Source organism: Polypterus senegalus, chromosome 14 (assembly GCF_016835505.1).
Source record: "Polypterus senegalus isolate Bchr_013 chromosome 14, ASM1683550v1, whole genome shotgun sequence".
NCBI classification, from domain to species: Eukaryota; Metazoa; Chordata; class Cladistia; order Polypteriformes; family Polypteridae; genus Polypterus; species Polypterus senegalus.
The window spans coordinates 118616175-118634660 of NC_053167.1; the positions used below are offsets into that span (position 1 = coordinate 118616175).

Consider the following 18486-nt stretch of genomic DNA (forward strand, 5'->3'; position numbering starts at 1 on the left):
TGTTGGCGCATATTGATAGGATAGCATTTTGCAGTTGATGGAGATTTGTGGGATGCACATCCAGGGCACGAAGCTCCCGTTCCACCACATCCCAAAGATGCTCTATTGGGTTGAGATCTGGCGACTGTGGGGGCCATTTTAGTACAGTGAACTCATTGTCATGTTTAAGAAACCAATTTGAAATGATTCGAGCTTTGTGACATGGTGCATTATCCTGCTGGAAGTAGCCATCAGAGGATCGGTACATGGTGGTCATGAAGGGATGGACATGGTCAGAAACAATGCGCAGGTAGCCCGTGGCATTTAAACGATGCCCAATTGGCACTAAGGGGCCTAAAGTGTGCCAAGAAAACATCCCCCACACCATTACACCACCACCACCACCCTGCACAGTGGTAACAAGGCATGATGGATCCATGTTCTCATTCTGTTAACGCCAAATTCTGACTCTACCATTTGAATGTCTCAACAGAAATCGAGACTCATCAGACCAGGCAACATTTTTCCAGTCTTCAACTGTCCAATTTTGGTGAGCTTGTGCAAATTGTAGCCTCTTTTTCCTATTTGTAGTGGAGATAAGTGGTACCGGTGGGGTCTTCTGCTGTTGTAGCCCATCCGCCTCAAGGTTGTGCGTGTTGTGGCTTCACAAATGCTTTGCTGCATACCTCGGTTGTAACGAGTGGTTATTTCAGTCAAAGCTGCTCTTCTATCAGCTTGAATCAGTCGGCCCATTCTCCTCTGACCTCTTGCATCAACAAGGCATTTTCGCCCACAGGACTGCCGCACACTGGATGTTTTTCCCTTTTCACACCATTCTTTGTAAACCTTAGAAATGGTTGTGCGTGAAAATCCCAGTAACTGAGCAGATTGTGAAATACTCAGACCGGCCCGTCTGGCACCAACAACCATGCCACGCTCAAAATTGCTTAAATCACCTTTCTTTCCCATTCTGACATTCAGTTTGGAGTTCAGGAGATTGACTTGACCAGGACCACACCCCTAAATGCATTGAAGCAACTGCCATGTGATTGGTTGATTAGAAAATTGCATTAATGAGAAATTGAACAGGTGTTCCTAATAATCCTTTAGGTGAGTGCATATCTATCTATATATATCTATCTATTTTTATAAGGGAAACAAAATTACAAAAGAAAACCCTTGGACATTGATTCAATAGGAACGGCCTACTCAGAATTACTGTCCGAATAGTAATTATGTGGTGGTGTAGGAGCATTTCTGCTTCTGTCCATGCACAGTCCGTCTCGTTTTCACGACGCTATCGTTTCCTCTCACGATGTCTTCTCAACTCTTCTCCAATCTCGCAGGTTGCTTTGTGGCAATCCAAAGAGTAAGGCAATATACACGGAGCAATGGTTATAAAAGGGGGACACATAAGTATCCAGGCTCTTTAAAGCATAAATAGGGATCACTTCACTAACATGTGAGCAAGCCACGGTACAACTGTGAGACGCGCAGCACTCACTGGCTACAACGTAACAATAATAATGTCCAGAACGTGCTGTTACGTTGTCATTCATTTTACCCACTGTCTTTCTTTCATTCATATATTACATTGGCACGCACCTTTTATCTTTGCCAATCTCATTCTCTAACCAGGCCTCAGGAGGTAACCAGCGTAACACAGTCCACCACCCCATGTTATTCCGGCACATTGTTGACACCCGTGAGTAACAACAACGTACTAAACTGGAAGGTGGTCTACGCATGCGTGGAATTCGCGGACAAACAAAGATCAAGATCTAAATAAAGATCTCTTTAGTTAATTTAAAGCACAACAATTTGTTTAGTTTGAATGTCTGTGTTTTGAGGTGTGACTGGAGTACTACAATCTTCAGTAGTATAAGCCTGGAGGAGATTCTTAATGCAATGCCTATGTTTTAGCGGTCTCTCTACTGCCATCTAGTGCTTCTTCTTCTAATTCATTCGCGGACAAACAAAGATCAAGACCCAAATGAAGATTATATATATATATATATATATATATATATATATATATATATATAAAATCCAACGTCAGTCTGTCCGCTTTTCACGAGAAAACTACTTAACGGATTTAGATCAAATCCGAGAGACACACAGCATGCCGAGGGGAGGGGGCGGGGTCTGGGACAAGAATGTGACCATTTTCTCATATATATATATATATATATATATACATACACACTAGGGGGTTTTGCTCACTTCGCTCGCCAACCCCCTCCTACAGCAAGAAGTCTTGCTCATCTTCCAAGCAGAATTATGAAAATTGTAATCAGGAATAAAGTAAAAGAGCCAACATTGATTTATGAGATGAGGATCCTGTCAGATCAGTCCGTTAAGAAATTCTTTGAATGACCGACTAGAGTAATGCACAAAAGCAAAGCACACAGTGTAATTTATCTAGACTTAAAATTTCTGCACAGACAATTAATTTTGAATCCAAAATCCATTGTCATCTTTGCTAACCTACAAAACTGGATTTCAAATAGGTTAAATAACCAGAGACACTGTACAGATAAAAGGTGACTAAAGTGGAATCATTATCCAAAGTTCCACAGTAGCATTATGGGTACCATACAGTTGTTTTATGCCTCATAAAACTAAATTACTGTTAACACAAGGTTGAACTGCATACAGATTTAGTACATTGGACTTTTCAAACTATTACGTATTAGTGAATTTGGTTGTATGGCTGAATTTTGAGGTATACTGAAGTGTACTATTTGTGTGGAATTAAATAAATGGCATGCTATAAAATCACCCAATATGACTGAGAGCACATCTCAAAATTGCAATAATATGTTAAAAGAAACTAGCCATTTTATCACTTTATTCATAAATACCTTTGCTCATTAATGCTTTTATTAAAATTCATTGTCTTTAAATTATTGTTTAAAAAGAAAGAAAACCTCCTACCTTAAAACTTTTGTAAAATGCAGTATCCAGAGCTTTAAGGATGTCACTATCCGGATTCCACTTCAGTTTACCTTTGCTTCCATGACCAGATTTGTATGTTTCTAAGGCCACAAAAACATTGAATGGATGGACTCGTGCCTGGAGTAAAAACACATTACTTCAAATAACTGTCATTACTTAAAAAATTCTTATTAGTCAGATGGTAAAACAAAAAAATCTTTTATTGTTAATGATAACTGTCATATAAATAATACAGCGAGCATGTCACAGTAGTCACAAGCACCAGAAGGGAAGCAAATCATGCAAAAGTAGCTTAAACTATCATAAAGCAGTTTTTATTACTTTTTAATATTTTATCAAGTATTTAGAAAAAGTTTTCTTATAATCAAAAGACTACATTACATTGAGATAGATGAAACGCTTATTAATAAATCAAAAATATCAGCAGCATACAAAATTAAAGGTCCGAAGTGCTGCTTTGCATGTGTACAACTCACAATTACTCCTGTATTGCCATCTGCAATCTGTACATAAATAAAAAGGCATACCTTCTGCATCAAAAGCTTAACAAAATGACCACATAAAATGTACTGCTGACAAAACTGGCAACTTTTTGAATAAACTCCTTATTTGCCTTCTGTGTTTTTCATAATATCTTGATGACATTACCAGAAGGAAATGTAAAATCTTAAAGCCAGTTTTTGAGGGCCTTGCAACTTTTTTTGGCAGTCTTCAGTTGTGGACTTCATGTACATAATCTTCACGAGGTGTTTCTAGCCACAGTGCTTGCCCATGACCCACTAGTGTAGTCTGACATACCTAGTGACTCAGTACAAACTGTCCTCAACAAATCAAACAGGTTCGATTTCGTCTTACAGGAAAAGTTCAATATTTTTCAAGTCAAATTTATTTCTTTACAAACATGGTGAATGGTATCAGCTCAAAGTAAAAAAGAAAAACCCGATCTTCGCATCCCTACAAAACGCCCATGTTCCCTATTCTTTATTGTTATATGTGCATTTTACTTTCAGGTGAGAACTAATGGTTGTCAGCTCTCACTTGGCCCTTTTATTTAAAGGAAAGGTTAGTATTCTGTAAGTTGTTTTCTTCACAAACATGGTACTGTATATGTGCATGCATATGCCACACAAAATGTCTTCTAAAGTTAAGCATTTCCTATAAATTTAAAAAAATATCTTGCTCTAGCTGGCACTTTATAAAACTGGATTCAAAAGTAAAAAACTTCATAGGTTCAAGGTAGGTAAGATTTTTGCATTTTTAATTGACTTCGACTTTTGGTTACCGTTTTATGGTTCTGTTGTTTTTTATTTATTATTTATTCAGCTTCAAATAAAAAAAAAAAAAACTTTGTTTTTAGCATTTAAACAAAACGTTTTAGAACAAACTCAACCACAACCTAAATTAGTTGAGTCAAGTGATAGTGATGAAAATGTAATTGGTCATTAGAGGCTGACACAGATAGTGAAATCGATGCATATGGCACTGTACAACCGAACTGCTGTGTTATGCCTGGTGACTTCTGAGGCGTAGCTGTATAGCAAGAAAGCAAAATGATTGTGACCAAGTAGAAGGATAAGAAAGACACTAGCCTCCTAAGCACTATTCCAAATACAGCAACCGTCCATGTTCGTGTCAGGAGAAATGTAGAAGTCACTAAGTCTTGTGCTGTGGTAGCCTACAATGACACAAGGTGAGGAGGCGATCATGTGGATCAGGCAGGGACATTCTATGGTGTCATGCTAAAGCAAAAGAAAAAATATTACAAGAAAAGCGCTCAAAGAATCACACTCCTACTGTCCCAATTGCAACATCGTGCTTTCAAGACATATCATATGAAGGAAGTATACTAAATCTGCAACAATACAGCAGTGGAGACTCAACATACTTTTTCTACTGTATTTATGTTGACATTTTGATATCGTACATGTTTCTGTTACACATCATTACAGTTTTCCTTGTAAAAAAAATACATTTTTGGCTTTTTTTTTTTTCTGGGGGTAAACTCTGCTTCCTTCTGATCTCTTAGTCCGGTTCTCTCAAAACATAGCCAGAGCATAAAGGTATGGCAAAACGTTATCTTTGACATTTTGAGTGACTTTGATCCTAGATATGGGTATTCAGACACTTTTTAATTGATTATTCAAACACAAAAAATAACTACTCAAATAATCAAGAAAAATCTGAAGTAATGTCAGGTGATTGGTGTGGTCTGCCTGGTGGTGAAACACATCACTTCTTCTAGACTTATAATGCTGCTTATATGTGGTTTAGTGACCCTCCTGCTCCACACATCAATTCTGAACAAGAAGGTCTAAGCCTGTATAAGGATAACACACAATAAAGTGCCAGCAGTACTGCCATCAACTGACACTCCACCATTCCAAAACAAATGGCATCTGCCAGCACAAGCATCCTACCCTTCATACTTTTTAGCCAGGCAATACATTTGTAGACAGAAAAGAGTTAGTAATTTCATACTAAATTAAACATTTTACTCAATGAAATCTAACACTATGACACCTTACACTTCCACACTATATAGTTGCCAATTTACTTTACTTTACTTACATGAGGCCTTTCCACATTTAAATTCATGCAGTTTACTAGAAAAGGCCTAACTGCTTAAACATACACCTTCTATGCCAGCAAGCCAGTTCGCCATTCATCTATTCCAGGGGTCCTCAATCAGGGTCCTGGAGGGCCACAGTGGCTGCAGGTTTTTGCTCCAACCCAATTGCTTAATAAGAAGTGCTTATTGCTCAAGTAACACTTCTGCTTAACTTAGTTGTCTCACTAGTTACGTTTTTGAACTCTTACTGCCTATTTTAGTCTTAAACAGCTGTATTCTTCATTTTTAATTAGTTAGCAATACGATACAAATGACAAAAGAGACCAGCATTTCTACATTCAGCTTATTTCCATTTACACCTGTGTGTATTTATCATGCACTATTGGGTTTAATTAAATACTTAGAAGGAAAATGATGAGAAAAAAGTGAAGAACTGAGAACTACTCCTCCATTTTAGACTTCAAATCATTTGGATGATATCCTTGGAAAAGAAAACAAAATCTAGGATATGAGAATTGCCTGACGTAGCAAGAGTTAACACTAGAATTACCAGAGCCTACGAAAAAATTTGTAGATCCGGACCACCTTAAATCCGTTCACACCTCTCCCTCAGCGTCTTTTGTCCTATAAATGTGCCGATAAAGACAGCCAGCAAGCAGCCTGGTATCCCATCCCCCTACTGCCGCAGAACGTGCACAAAGTTCTCCAGCTCATGCCTTGATTATCTGGGAGTGAAATGCTGGAGTTTTAGAGTGGAAATAATAGATCATTATTTGGAACACATGCATTTCGTGTGTGTTCCGTTTCTACAATAATCTGTGTAAACACACTGTTAAAACAGAAACATTTTTCATATTTTAGTAATAAATAGTTCAAAGATCAAATAAACAATTTCACAAAATGGTTAAGGATCAGACAACAGCTTCCGTGGCGTAGCGGTAAGATTTGCTGACTTGTAATGAAGAGTCCCTGGTTCGATCCTGACTGCCTCTTATATTTACTGCTTTCAGTAGTAAGCTGCTCTTATTGTTAATATTATACACACATACATTTGGTTTGTGTCTGTAACAGATGATGTACATTTATAGGACTTGTAAAAGTTACCTTTTTTTTTTTCTCACTTTTATTCTCTCAGTCACGAACACGATACATACTACTGCCAATACCCCCTCCCCCCCTTTCCCCAAATGGATGCTGTTACTTTTTATCTGAAACTGGGAATAACTGGAGATGTGAGTGGTGTTTTGAGGCAATGGAATTGGTCATTCTCTGATCTGGATGGATAAAAGACATAGGTATATATGATATTTGGAATAACTCATTTTATGAACTGTAAAGTACATTTCGGAAAACATTGTGGCACGGATGCAACATTATTCATATTCATTTGCATAACATCTTGCGGTTGTAATCACTGACCACGTGCTTTGCGTGTTTTTTTTTTTCCCACAATCTTGCCAGTCCCCACATTTTGCTGTATGGTGGAGTTTCTTTTGTACTCCAGGACATGCAGAGGAAAGAATAGTATAGAGAGGTCAGTTCAGCGCTATAAGCAATCGTCAGATTCAAATGTTAATAGTTCACACACACGCAAGGACAGTCCTTCCTACATTTACAACATGTGTACCTGTTGCAATGAGCACACCTCTCTCTATACTTTGGTTCCTATTACACAGCTGAAAGAAGGAGACAATATATGTGACATTTTGAAGAAATCATTTTATGACCTGAATAGTACCAATCAGAAAACATCATCGCACTAATGCAATAGGCAAGAAGGAACATGCAGGTGGCCGGTTGCTGCTTGCTGTGTGCTGTAAGAAGTTTGACCTTGTGGCGATTAATGCACATGTACTGTGCTGGGGATGTATAGGGGCCACTGAGAATAGAAGAGTGTTCATGGCTCACCTTGCAGAGGAACTTCGTCGTCGCATCTTACTAGAAAAGGTGATGGAAGAAGAAAAGGAGGATGCAACAAGCTTCTGTTCCAAGACAGCCGTTTCCCCAGGAAAGCAAACTGAGTCAGTGTTGGCATATGTACAGGACAAAAGACGCTGACGGAGAGGTGCGAACGGATTTAAGGTGGGCCGGATTTACGAGTTTTCTCGTGGGCTCTGGTAATTCTAGTGTTAAAGCACTAACAAGCCATGAAATTAAATTATTGGCAAGAATTGCTTTCTAATTCAGTAACCGGGTTAGAACAAAAAACTGCAGCCACTGTGGCCCTCCTGGACTGTGATTGAGGACCCCTGACCTAGACATTAAAAATGCCACAGTGGTTATTGCAAGGCATTTGTTTCTAACTGGTAATATTAAAAGTAAAGAAAAAAACTAAAAACGTTATCATCTTTGTCATCTTCAAAAAAAGAAGTAATCAAGAGTGATGCTTCAATGTCAAATGCTAATATTTCTTTTTTTTTTGCTAAAGACGTCAAAACAGTATGCAAAATCTGGAGGCGAATAAAATGGGACATATGCTTGAAAATAAAACAACGAAAATGGTACACCTCAGCCTCCTTCGATAAAAAAAATAAAAATAAAACACAAGAATCTGTTCTTTGTTCTTTAGAGCAGAGCTATGAGTTTATCAGTTACACATCAGAAAGGATTTCTTGAGGTGGATTATAGAATTTGCGCAGCTTTTCCTTTCCATCTAAACTAGAATAAATAATGTGAACGTGTCTAGCCATACAGTCTATTTTATTTAAGAATGTGGCTGTTGTACTGTACATCACTCTTTATTTTAGAATTCTTCTTCTTTCCATTTACTCTTACTCAGCATTGAGGGCTGGTTGGTCCTTTGGTCTTAGAACCCGTGCAGGTTTATTTTCTCCAGCATCTTGTCAGCTGATTTTATTTTTTATTTTCCTGTCCTCCTGGCTATCTTACCATAGTATCAGACTAACTGTTATAATCTTTAGAGACTTGGAAACAAGTTAATAGTAATTTAATCCATGGACTTTCTTTTGTTTATTGGTTTATCTACATTGTGGACGTTTCTTTTTATTTTATACATTACTTTTTATTTTATTTGTATTGTAATCTTTTATTTGTAATTGTGATTTTTTCTTGAAGCACTTTGCGCTGCACGTTACATATGAAAATCCTCTATAGCAGTGGTCCCCAAACTCGCTCATTGAGACCCAATGTGGCTACAGGTTTTTGTTCCAACCAACTTCTATTTTTCATTGGACTTTTAGCCTAATTTAGTGAGTCATTATTTCCCAGTTTCTGTGTTTTGGAGTCAATGTAGAAATTACAAACTAAGTTTGGTAGATTTTTATTAAAATGTAATAAGCAGTTATATGGGGAATATGTCATTTTTTTAAGTCGTTAACAGTATTTTCAACCTAATTTTCATTCTGCTTTTCCAGGTGTTCTGGTTATTTAATTTATTCTTTACTAATTAGCGAGTCTAACACTGAAGTCATTGGTGCTTTCATCATCCCAGGTGTCTGCTGTGCTGGTTGTTAATTGACACTGTTAGGGTTAAATGAAGGGAGCAAACTACACAGGAAAACTGGCAAATAATAGGAAAAGAACAAAAGAGAGTTAAGCATTTATAGCTTTAGAAAAAAACAAATATTTCTAAATGTCTTATAAATGTGAAAACCATACTGTTGTTTTTTTCTGAATGCAGAATAAGAGAAGAGTAAAAAAGACCAGCTAATTAAATGAGATCAGTTTTTATCGATTATTATCACTGATTGTGAATCTGGTTAGAACAAAAACCTGCAGCCACGGGGGGTCCCCAGGACCGAGTTTGGGAACCACTGCTCTATAGAAAAAGAGGTTGTTGCTGTACCCCTCTTACCCAAAGTTCCTGAATGAGTAAAACAAAACAGAAAAAACAAAAAAATACAAAAATATGAATAGCCTACCTTTTTTAAATATTTTTCATTCTGAAGTCTCTCACACACCATAGCAGTTTCTGAACTTCCTGGAACTAAAAGTAATTCTGCAGTCATCTTCCCTAAGTTTCGTAACATTGCCGTCATTGGCATTTCTCTCAGCAGAGCCTTCCAGACCTATGAAAATGAAATTATTATATAAATATGATAATAAATGAATCAGGACATCAAATTCATACAGCAAATTAGGTGTTAATAGCTGTTGATAATCAAAACGTACCAAACTAGTCAAAAGAAACGAAAAAGGTAATGATTTTTATTATCATATCATTTGGAACTTAAACATTACTTGAATTAAAATGCAAAATCATTGTTCATTACTGTTTAAAATAAATGATACATCCAGTGCACTGTCAATATTTAGCATACTAATAATGTGTCACAAGGTTTACTCTTCAAACAAACTATCAATTAATTTTATTTTAAAATGGCTGGAAATACATACACATATTTTTTACAAAATAAAGGAAGTAAATCAGAAGCATAAAATGACAGCAAGGATTTCATAAACCAGCCTTAAATGCTATAACAACGTGCACACCTCTCAGTTAATACAAGCATTGGTGAGACTTAAAAAGCAACTCACTGTAAAATCTGTTTATCGTGTTGGGCTGAAAAACTCATACAGTGTGAATAATGTGTAAAGAAATGTAGGGATAAAGGGGGGTTACAAAATGAACAGACACCCCAGCCAAACTGTGCATTTAAAAAAAAAATTAAATAAATTTCAACAACTCACAAACTAATTTTATTAAAAGGTTAATGTACATGTAATTACAAGGCAGCATGGTGGCACAGTGGTAGCACTGCTGCCTCACAGTTAGGAGACCTGGGTTCGCTTCCCGGCTCCTCCCTGCGTGGAGTTTGCATGTTCTCCCTGTGTCTGCGTGGGTTTCCTCTGGGTGCTCCCGTTTTTTCCCACAGTCCAAAAACTGCCGATGCTAAATTGTCCCTAGTTTGTGCTTGGCGTTTGGGTGTGTGCGTGTCCTGCAGGGGGCTGGCACCCTGCCCAGGCTTTGTCCCTGCCTTGCACCATGTGTTGGCTGGGATTGGTTCCAGCAGACTCCTGTGACCCTGTGTTCGGATATAGCGGGTTGGACAATGACTGACTGTACAATTACAATTTTTTTCATAAACTGAAAAAATATAAAATAAAATAAAAGGAATAGAATGGCTTTTGCAAAAGTCTGGGATCCTTCCTAAGTCACTACTTCTTTGTAACACCATGTATGGCAAAAATAACTTGGAATTGTCACTTTGGAAAATTTTCCCAGTTCTTCCTTGCAGATTGCTTCCACATGCTAGATATTTTTGGTCTGTTTCGCAAGCACAGTTTAAGATCTTTGCACAGATTTTCATTGATGTTCAAGTCTGGAGATTGTGAGGGCCACTCTAAAACCTTCACCTTGGGTTGCTTGCGGCACTCCACAGTAGAAGTCAGAGTTGTGTTTTGGGCTGTTTGTCTTCTTGTAGATTTCATCTTTTTTTCCACTTCAGTTTCCTGACTGTAGGACATTCTCCTTGAGAATTTGTTGGTATTTAGTGGAATCCATACTTTCCTGTATTCACACAATGTTTCCTGAGCCGCTTGCTCCCACACAGCCTCAAAGCATAATAACTCCACCCTCATACTTAACAGTAGTTAAGGTGTTGTTTTCTTCAAATGCTGCTCCTGTTTTCTCCAAACAAACCTTTTGTGGTTACAGCCACAAAGTTTGGTTTTAACTTCATCTGTCCACAGCATTTGCTTGCAAAAAGCCAAATGGCTTTAATGGGGAGATCACACGTAAGGTTTCCTTCTAATGGATATTCCATGAAGGCCATGTCTGTTGAAATGACACTGGACAGTACAGCCATACACCACCACCACCACCACTCCTTTCTCAGCTTAAAATGCCTGCAGGTCCCGTGCAGCCAGATGTGGTTTTGCTTTGCCTTTCTGCACAATGTACAAGTTGTTCTATTCGTCAGTTTTTTAAGGTCTTGTCTTGACTTAACTGCCATTTCTGAATGACATTTCAAACTGTGAAAACTGCTAGCTGGAAGCACTTAGATATGTTTTTGTAACCCTTCCCCTGCTTTGTAGGCATCAATTCCTTTAATTTTCAGATCATCAGTCATTTGCTGGTTGTCAAGCGTGGCACAATGTTTGAAGAGTCAAAACAACTCCTAATAACAGCTCTTGAGCAGACAAACTGCAAGAGAGCTAAGCCACACCAGACTAATAATGATCTAACGACTTCAGAGACGCTACAACTGAAAGGGTGCCCAAACTTTTGCAAATGTAGCATTTAATTTTTTTTCTAGTTCATTAAATAAATCACGACTGTAATTGTTTTAGTTTTATTTACCGCCTTTTACTTTAAGTGTCAACAGAATACGATGGTAAATCAAAAAGTTAAGGAAATTTGAAAATTATATAGTACCTGCAATGGATAGAAACTGACACAATACAACACGTTTACAATGGCTTATGTGTGGTCTTAACAAACACAGCACAGCACTTTGTCATTCATTTTGTTGAAGCCAAGGTCAAATGAACATGGACACTCCACTGTGGGATTGTACCTGCAATTTTTTAGGGCAGAGAGGGGGAAACCTACTGAAATTCACTGAAGCATTTTAATTTGTGCAGTTCAATAAGCTGTTTGGATACCCATCTTGTGCAAACATTTCAATACCCCAGGTCTTCATGCACTGTGTGGCAGGGACAGATCCATAGCTGATATCCAAATGGGCAGCAACAGCGGACAACTTAATCGGTCGGCCTTCTTGAAGACATTCGTTGGGTCGATGAGGGCTTGTGTGAGTGATGTTGATGGTTGACCAGCTTGAGCTTTATCGGTTACAACTTGTTCTTCCCGTTTAAAACCTTTCTATCCATTCACAAACGTTTTGTCAACTCACTTCCGTACTGAGCCAACGACTTCTGGTGAATTTCAGCAGGATTATTAACCAAGTCTGCCCAAAGAAATCTTACTGCAGTGTGTTGTTCAACAATGGTGCAATCCCACAGCACAGCAGCCAAGCTCATTTGACCTTGGCTTGAACTAGACTAAAAGTAAAGCGCATCATTGTGTGTATTTGATCACAAACGTGTTGTGTTGTATCAGCTTCTGTCCTTTAAATTGCCTTTAGTTTTTGATTTACCCTCGTATATAACTGTTTAAAGGAGATACAGAGTATGTGGAACAGTAAAGACTGAAGCATGGTTTGAAATAGCAAAATCTATTATCAATGACAGCACAGTAGACTGCAAGTATCCAGAATATTAAAACGGAACTTGTAAAGCTTATCATGTGCAATGCATACAAGAAAAGAATTATTATAGAACCATTCTCTATTGACATGTCTACAGTTACTGTTTCGGGAGCAGTGTACTGTAAGGTCTTATATTATTCAATAGCAGTTATCTGAATGATTGAGATATATATATATTCTTTAAATAATTTTGAATTACAACATTCTATCACCAACAAAGTACCTTACCTCTTTAAACTTTAGGTGATTGGTGAGTAAATGTTCTCTTACTAATTTATACTCCTCTACTAAGTGAATTACTTCTACTTCATTGGTGGTATGTTTCACTTTCTCCACAGCTTCAAGGTATTCTAGGATTTTCCTAATGTCATCCTCATTCTCTTTGTCGTTGTACACTGCTTGGACATTTTTCCATCCTTTTGTGATGTATTTTGTGACCAATGCAATACCTTAAGCAACAAAAGGAATATTTAATATGCTTACACATGAATGTATCTTAGATTTTAGTACAGTATTTATATAACTGCCTTCAGAGAACAATATAATAAATAATGGTGAACCCGGCACATTCGTAGGCACATTGGTGTGGGTCACAAAAACTGCAAAGCCTTCACACATACTAAACATTACTTATAATTCTCTAATCAAATAAATATTGTCTGCTTTTAGCGTTGCTAAAAACCTTATAAACCAAATTAAATATTTACTATAAAATTGCAAATTTTGGTTTCTCACCTGGAATAAGTACATTTAAAAAGCATATTATTTGTATTTATTCAGTAATTACTTTTTCCTTTGGCATTTTCTACAGATAAAAGTATTCACTTTAAAAATAACACATTTTAATAGTACTAGGGTGTTGTACCATGTTAGCCATTATGAATGTAGTGAGACGTCAAGCAAAATGACACCTTTTATTGGCTAACTAGAAAGATTCCAATATGCAACCTTTCGAGGCAACTCAGGCCCCTTCTTTTCCTGATCCAGTTAGCCAATAAAAGGTTTCATTTTGCTTGACGTCTCACTACATTTTAAAGTGAAATAGAGGTTGATCATATTTTTGCATCTGCTTACATCTATCAAATAATTCATCCTAGTTAAACGCTGAGTCTGTTTTTTTTTTCTCAATATGTACCCATTTTAATTTATGAACTAAATTATTGTCAATGCCACAAAGTAATTGTAAAAAATTGTATTTCTTTTTTTGCTCTTTTAAAAATCTATTGTCATTTTCTTAGGAACATTAATTTCCAAACAAATCCAGATAATTATGAACAAGTTGTGGTTTTCATAAGCAGTGGATTTTTATTAATTCCTTCCTCTGGAAATAAAAAGGTGGCACGATGGCATACGCCATAAAACGCTTTAGAGTCTCAGGGCCCAAGCGCTACATATTTATGAAAAACATTCACAGTTTTTGCCCCACATTCCAAATTTCAACTGTGGTCCAGTATGAACATGCTCTGACCAGAACTTCCCCCATTTTAGGGCATATTCCTGGTGGCAAGATTGGCACTCCAGCCACTGTAGAAAACGTCACACTGTACCACTCCACTCAAACTAGTGTGGTGCTAAGGTGTCACCCAGTGCACAACTGTGCTCGGGCCCTAATTTGGGAACCTGAGGTGGTTCGTTGTGTGGTGGGTGTGGCAATGCACTGTATCTATGCCTACTCCCAACCTCCTCCTCCTCCTCCTTCTCCTTCTCCCACCTTGTACTTAATGCTGCTGGCTTAGGCTCTGGCTCATGCAACCCTAGGCTGGAATGGGTGGTTTGGATAGCCAGAGGAAACAAAAACAACAGTGCTAGTTTATGTACGAGAACTCTCAATTGTTCATAAATTACTCTCAACACAGATGCAAAAGTATGTATTGTTAGGTAAGTAACTGCACAGAACTAAAGCCAAAAATCTATTCTTTTTTTACCAGATTCAGCACAGGAAGTAGTGCAAAGTGAATAATATCGATTTTCCACCTATTGTGCTAACAGCTGTGGCTATTTTATTTTTCATAAATGTCTTGAAACACTTGGCTTTGCTATTAGAAAGAAGCGCCTTACAAATGTTTCAGTCCCTTGAGCAATTTTTACATTTGTTTCTAATAAATCCAAACAATTACATTATGCTCTTATGCTATTTTTTGTTTCAAAACACTGATTTTTATTTGTTATGTGACATTCTCTCATGTTCAAAAGACGTTTTAAGGATAAAAGAGAAATATATGGTTTGCAAATGTATTCAATTCCTACACTTTTGCAGCAGAAATAGGTTTTGGTTTCAAGTATAGATCAGCTCTGTATACTGTTACGGAGTTTATTATTGCCTTCTCTCCCAGGCAGATTTGCTCCAGGATGTCCAAGAAAGATCCTTGTGCACCACAATTTTCACACTGTGGCACTGAATATTCTTACTTGAAGCTCAGTAACATCTGAAATGAAAATAACTGTTCACTATTTCTCCATTCTGTGGACCGTAACATTTTCAAACAAACTGCACTTAAAACAGTACAAATGAATTTGGAGTTCTGCAGTTTGAAACTGTTACCCTTCATACATACCTTCATTTGCAGGCTTCATATGTGACAGCCTTAACAGGTCCTTGTGTGACCAGCCATTTCGTTGTTTGTATTTTGTGACTGCTAAAGCCAAAGCCATTGGGTCCTTTTCGTTATACCAATCTGCCACTGCTTTTCTCAAAGCTCTACCCCACATACCACATTCCATGCCTTCTTTAAGAGCTTTCTTAAACTGGACAAAAGTAAACAGGTGTGTGGGAATGCGGCAAACATCCTTAACAGCTTTAAAGGCTGCCCGCTTCGTTTTGCTGTCTGAATGTTGTGAACACACAGCAAGAGCAAAAAGGATCGGGTCTGATTTTGCTGTTCTTCCCTCCACACTGAATGTCTTGATTTCTTCCACAGCTTCACAGCCTCTTCCTTCTTCTATTAGTCTGATCAAAGCTAACGCATTCTCCTTACCCAGTTGCTCTTCTTTGATATAGTAAGTCCCACCCTCTGAGCCAAAACACAGAAAACGGTGCAATCGTGTAATGTCAGTCACCTCCCATGTGTATCCACCTGCAGAGTTTACCACTTGCTTGTCAGTTAATGGCTGTAACTGTGATGGTACACCTTGTGATGGCACATCTTCAGAATATTCCATTTCCATCTTCAATAATCTATGGATGAGGAAAAACAGGACAATGTTTTCTTGAGTTTTCATATTACTTCATAATCTTTCTACTTACCATGGTAAAGAAAAAATAAATTCTGAATATGACAAAAATACTGTTATAATGGGAGGTGACACTTGACTGATGTCTCAACCAGGATGGATGTTATTCCTGTTCCTGGGTGGGACTATAAAAGGGGTGGGATCAGGGGAGACAGCCTTCTAAGGCTGTATACTACCTTGATACACTAGGTGGCAGTGCTTCTGTAGCATGCACACACCTGCAGGGCATACTGGGAAATGTAGTCTTGTTCAGAAGCCCTGCTCAGTTGAGAGCCGCAGGGAAAGGCTATCCCTACTTTCAGGGGCTTCCGTCTGACCAGGAAGTACTTCCTTCATGCAGTGTCCTGGGACAGGAAGGACTCCCAGGTCCTAAATAAAACAGGCTTCTTCACCTCACTCAGAAAGTTGGGAGTAGACGAACAGCAATTGGTGGGAGGGAGATAAGGAAAGGAAGACTGAGAGAAGGAAAGAGAATTGTGTATTGCTGAACCACTGTAAAGGTATTTCGCTTAAAAAAAGGTTATTTGAACCCATGGCTAGACTTCATGCAGTTGTGTTAAGGGTTTTGGATCCTGAGATGCCCCCTAGTGGCCACACTGTAAATAAAGATAAATTTAATTATACAACATCCTTACACATCTTACACCTTTAAAACAGAAACATAATTTACAAAAATCTGACACGAAGATATTAAAAAAAACATTTTTAAACCTTCTCATTCACAGGGGAAACAGAGACATAAAATGTATCAAAATTGACAATTTTTGAATATATATAATTGACATAGTGAATGGGCTTGTGTGTCTCAATGATTACATAATGCAAGTAGATAAGGCCCCCAATCCATTTGCAGAATTCATTGCTGTCTGTCTCCCTGGCCTGAATGAGAGTCACTCTTCATTTCTCAGCGTCTACACAGCTTCTTCCTATATGGTACATAAACTCTCTAAAACTACCAGAAAGGAAAGAAGTACAAAAAGTCTGAGGGCAACAATACTTAAGAAATCTTCACATATATACAAGAACTGACCCACCTTGAACACCAAAGTACACGTGCAAGGATGCCGTCTGTCGACTGCAGTCCCACATTCAATACAAACATCCCCATTAGAATAATCACTAAACTGCTTAACTTAGGTCATGACCAGCAGACATGTATGTAGCTAAAGGTCTTTTTGAAAAACTACAGAACCACAGACAGTCAGACTAGGTACCCATTACTCTTCCACTTTGACACTCAGCACTGGTGCTGCACAAGGCTGTGTGCTGAGTCTCCTTCTCTTCACACACATGACTTGCATTCCAGTCTATAGTGCAAACAATATCTGATACCACAGTGGTAGGGTTGATTAAAAATAGGGATGAGTCTTCCTATGAAGAAGAGGTCTAGAAATTAACATAATGGTGCTCCAACAATAACCTGGTACTGCTGAACACTTTGAAAATTCAGGTATTGATCATCTGTTTCAGAAGGCAGAGGGAAGACATACCCCCATTTTATACAGATGAGGAAAGAGTGGAGAGAGAGCTTAGTTTTAAATTTTTGGTCACCCATATTTCCAAGGACCTCATGCAGCCAATCAGACTTACCTCTCTGGTGAAGATGGCATAGAAGACTTCCTGAGGACACTGAGGAAGGCCACTTTGTCTAAGCAGCTTCTGCTGTCTTTTTAGCGCTGCCCCATAGGAAACATCTTTATTAATAGAATATCAATGTGCTACGCCAGCTGTTCTGTGGCTGACAGGAGGGCTACCTAGAGGGTCAGTAAATCATTCCAGAAAATCATTAATATACACATGCTTGCACGGAAGGACATTTTTAATGCGTGGTGTCTCTGCTGGTTGATAAACACCATCTTTTAACCCTGCTGCCTTCTGGAAGACACTTCAGGTCTTTTAAGACCCGCACCTATGGATATCTCAGTGCCATCAAAATACTGGTGTGCTTTGTGATGATCTCGACTCTCCTAATGCCATAAAATACATGATGATATATATGTACACACACACACACACCAATACTGCTTCCATTGTTGTGGTGTTCATGTCCATTGATAGAACTACTGACAATGTGGAAATGTAACATGTGCAATATCAACAAATTGTTGTAGAATTTGATTCTTTATTTATTTCTAGTTGTATTACTGTATTATTTATCTGTTAGTAATTTTTATCTAATAGCAACCTTAGATATGGTATCTTGATTTTGTTATACTGTGGTTTAAATTCAATGATCTATCTTAAGCAGCACAGAAAGATCATGATAAATATGGCCCAAAATACTATGAGTTAACAAAAACAGAATGAATACTATTAATAAATAAGCAATAATAAAGAGAAAGCAGTGACATCTCAACAAATGTGCTGGTGCCATATCTACAGCTCCATCTCACTTAGCTTAATATTGAACATCTATAACCAAGAAATAGAAATGTCAAAATAAAAACTGCATTCTTGTTGTAAGTGCTCCATGAACTGATGAAGGTGTAGTCAATGCTACAAGTATTGTCAGAGCTACCAAATGTTGTAAAGACCATCTGGAAGTCCTCACAGTAAATCTGCTTTATTTCTTTATTC

At 37.9% G+C, this 18486-nt stretch overlaps 1 protein-coding gene across 1 annotated transcript in view; it reads right to left on the reverse strand.

Moving 5' to 3' along the window:
- The window catches only part of ro60 (Ro60, Y RNA binding protein), a 47369-nt gene that overhangs the window by 19364 nt on the left and 9519 nt on the right, over positions 1-18486 (reverse strand). Inside the window, exons 2-5 of the mRNA XM_039734451.1 lie at positions 15234-15853; positions 12907-13127; positions 9388-9534; positions 2917-3054 (exon numbers count right to left, since the gene is read on the reverse strand). Coding sequence (XP_039590385.1) covers positions 2917-3054; positions 9388-9534; positions 12907-13127; positions 15234-15843 — 1116 coding nt within the window. The 5' untranslated portion in view covers positions 15844-15853. The remainder of the gene's footprint in view (positions 1-2916; positions 3055-9387; positions 9535-12906; positions 13128-15233; positions 15854-18486) is intronic.